Source organism: Monopterus albus, unplaced genomic scaffold (assembly GCF_001952655.1).
Source record: "Monopterus albus unplaced genomic scaffold, M_albus_1.0 scaffold49.1, whole genome shotgun sequence".
Taxonomy (NCBI): domain Eukaryota; kingdom Metazoa; phylum Chordata; class Actinopteri; order Synbranchiformes; family Synbranchidae; genus Monopterus; species Monopterus albus.
The window spans coordinates 2,597,622-2,600,687 of NW_018127929.1; the positions used below are offsets into that span (position 1 = coordinate 2,597,622).

Below are 3,066 nucleotides of genomic sequence, written 5' to 3' on the forward strand. Positions count from 1 at the left end.
CTTTAAAAAAGATGGAACAATATGTAATACTCTAACAGGCTGTGTGTATTAACAAGAAGCTAGTGGGGTGTCACACAAGGGATCAAGAGATTTTACAAGGTTTGGAGATTGTGTCAGCCAACTTACAGACAAACCTCCGACCTTGTCATAAAGCTGGCAGCACACAGGAGCTGCTAACTAATTACCTGCCAGAAACCACTGCTCATGAGAGGGATATCCCTGGATTGTGTCTAACTTGTCTGGAATTAACTTACTATTTCTGAGTGGTTTTCAAAAAGTTAAAAAATATATATTTAGAAAGACATTTTTCCCAAAATATATAGTCAGATAATAAATCCTTTTATTTGGATCTGTCAGTGTGCCAGCTTTCTGTTAAGCGAGTGATCATTACATATAACATTATTATGCCATGAAACTCTGTATTTTTGAGACACACTTTTATTTATCTGTCTTAGGATTACTAAAAACTGTGATCTATTATTTTATTCTCTTGAGTATGTGAGAGCAGCTAGATGCATCCAAAAAACGTCAAAACTGAGTTAGACAAAATCGAGCTGTGATACTGTCATCACATCAACCTTGAGCTGAAGAGCGGACCCTAGTATACAACTGAAATGTTGCATTAAATAGGTGTTATTTTAGGGTTAAAATATTAATGTGTGTTCATTTTGACTGTATCCATACAACCTTTTAAAATAATCTTCTAGTGACATAACAAATGGCGTTTATTGCACAATATACTTCATGTCACTAATGTCAAGTGTGTTTTTCTGGTGCAGATAACCCAGCTGAAGATTGAGAACAACCCGTTTGCAAAAGGCTTTCGTGGAAGTGATGACATGGAATTGCACCGGATGTCCAGAATGCAAAGGTACATGCTTCTATAGAGGTATTTTTTTGTAATGGATCTCAGAATCAGAATCAGAATCAGCTTTATTGGCCAGGTGTTTTGGACACGAGGAATTTGACTCTGGTACAGCGACTCTCTCCTGTTTGTTCTGGAGCATCCACATCTATACTGTTGTGCTAATCTATTTCTTGAATTGATCCTGGGCTCTGATACATGTGAGCACTGACACAACCTGAATGATGTCAAATGAGCAGATAAATGTTGCCACAACTAGGCAGGGGTTATTGACTCCCTGGTCACAGTGTCACTTAACAAGCACCACTTTAATCCTTCAGTCACAAGCCACATGAGTTTTATTGTCAGTGATGTAAGCGTAGTTCTCGATCTTCAGCCAGTTTTCATGCTAAAGACTTTTATGGCTCATCTGGCAGAACCTCTGAAACAGCAACATCTCCCTTCCACACAGCTCTTGTGTGCTTCATGTGTGTGTGTGTGTGTGTGTCCATGCAGTCATGTTGAACTGGTGGTATTACTTGGTCCAATGGCCAAGAAAGTACACGACCACATTGCTCTCTCCATTATTCAGTCCAGATGAGCGAAGGAGCACGTGTCCATACTGCATGAAAACACTTTTTCAAAGGAGAAAGTCTGGTTTTGAAACTCACAACCCTCCCGCTCCCCCTTGGACAGCCATTACAGACACTGTCTGTTCAAGTGTAGCAATCCTTAATCATACAATTGGAAAAGCTTTTCCACAAGGTGTTAAAACTTTCCATCTTTGCCATAATATTTTTTTTCCTGAGCCACAGCATGAGTTCTTTGTAAAAAAGCATTTCAGATTATGCAGCAGAGAAAAATCACTTTATAGAGAATAGACTACTGTACTTTCAAGTTGTTTTTAAAAATTACATGCCTGAGTGTATCAGACGCACGTTAAGTTTCTTTGAGTAGGTGCATGCCAGAAGATAATGCAGAGCTTTGAGTGAAATGCATTTCACCTATCAAAACATGCAAATATATAGAGCTTGGTGAGAGTCCAAACCACGCTATCAATCTCACATGCCAGTGTCCAGTCCTGCCGAGTACAGTAAGCTATGCACGTCTGCTCTTGGTTAGACTTTTGAAGGGAGAGCTTATTGCAAAACCAGGTCAGTTTCAACTGAAGCGATCCTTGAAATCAAAGAACACAAAGTAGCAAAATGATCAACTGGTGGATCCTCTGGGTTAATAGGCGTGAAATACATGCTGGCTTTTTCAGCAGTCTCCCTGTGCGTCCTGACTGGGTGTGGTTCTCATGTCTGTGTTATGTCTGTGACTGTTGAGAACAAATTGAAGGAATGTGTGGGATGTTGTTTTCACATTAAATATTAAGGAATATAATGTGCAATAATAAGTCTGGAGGTCAGTTCTCGATAATTCTTAATAACGTAACTCTGTGTGTGTATAGTACCAAGGAGTATCCGGTAGTGCCTCGCAGCACAGTGCGACAAAGAGTGGGTTCCAACCATAGCCCGTTCAGTGGGGAGGTCCAGGGAATGGGCACCCAGAGCGTCCTGAGCTCCCAGTATTTGCAGTGTGAGAATGGGGTCACAAGCACCTCTCAGGACATGTTGCCTCAGTCAGGCTCCTACCCCGTGCCACAAGAGCACAGCCAGGAGTACCACTGCATTAAGAGGAAGGGTATGTGAACTCTAATAGGGTGGAATCATTAAACTACTTTGTGACATAAGAAAAATACTGTTATTTGACCCAAACAGTTATGATCAGTTGTACGTTTTAATTTCTTTACATGCTGTATGTACACACAACATACTGGATGTTATTTTAAGGACAGCACATAACACTGTTTGTCTGTGTGTGTTATGTATATTCATTTAATAACACCTGTATGTTGATGTTCATGATAATTATTTTACTAGTAGTAGAATAATTATCATTTGTTTTGGTGTAAATTAACAAAACTGAAAGACAAAATTGCAGTAATCCAAAAAGAGTTACCAAAGGCTTCTGGCCTGTAGCAAACTGCATTTTTAGCTAAAAGATAAACCTGGAGTAACACTGTTCTTTAACTCTGATTTCACCTGCAGTGGAGGATGACTGTCACCCAGGTGAGCATAGCTATAAGAAGACCTATCTGGAGAGCTCGTCCAGTGAGGAGGATCATTACTACCGCTCTGCCGGCTACGCCCAGAGTCTCGGCCTGGCTGGTGGCCCCT

The 3,066-nt window shown here is 40.5% G+C and overlaps 1 protein-coding gene across 1 annotated transcript in view; it reads left to right on the plus strand.

Annotated features, from left to right (window-relative positions):
* The window catches only part of tbx5a (T-box transcription factor 5a), a 14,266-nt gene that overhangs the window by 10,687 nt on the left and 513 nt on the right, over positions 1-3,066 (plus strand). The window contains exons 6-8 of the mRNA XM_020600929.1: positions 780-871; positions 2,298-2,530; positions 2,938-3,052. Coding sequence (XP_020456585.1) covers positions 780-871; positions 2,298-2,530; positions 2,938-3,052 — 440 coding nt within the window. The remainder of the gene's footprint in view (positions 1-779; positions 872-2,297; positions 2,531-2,937; positions 3,053-3,066) is intronic.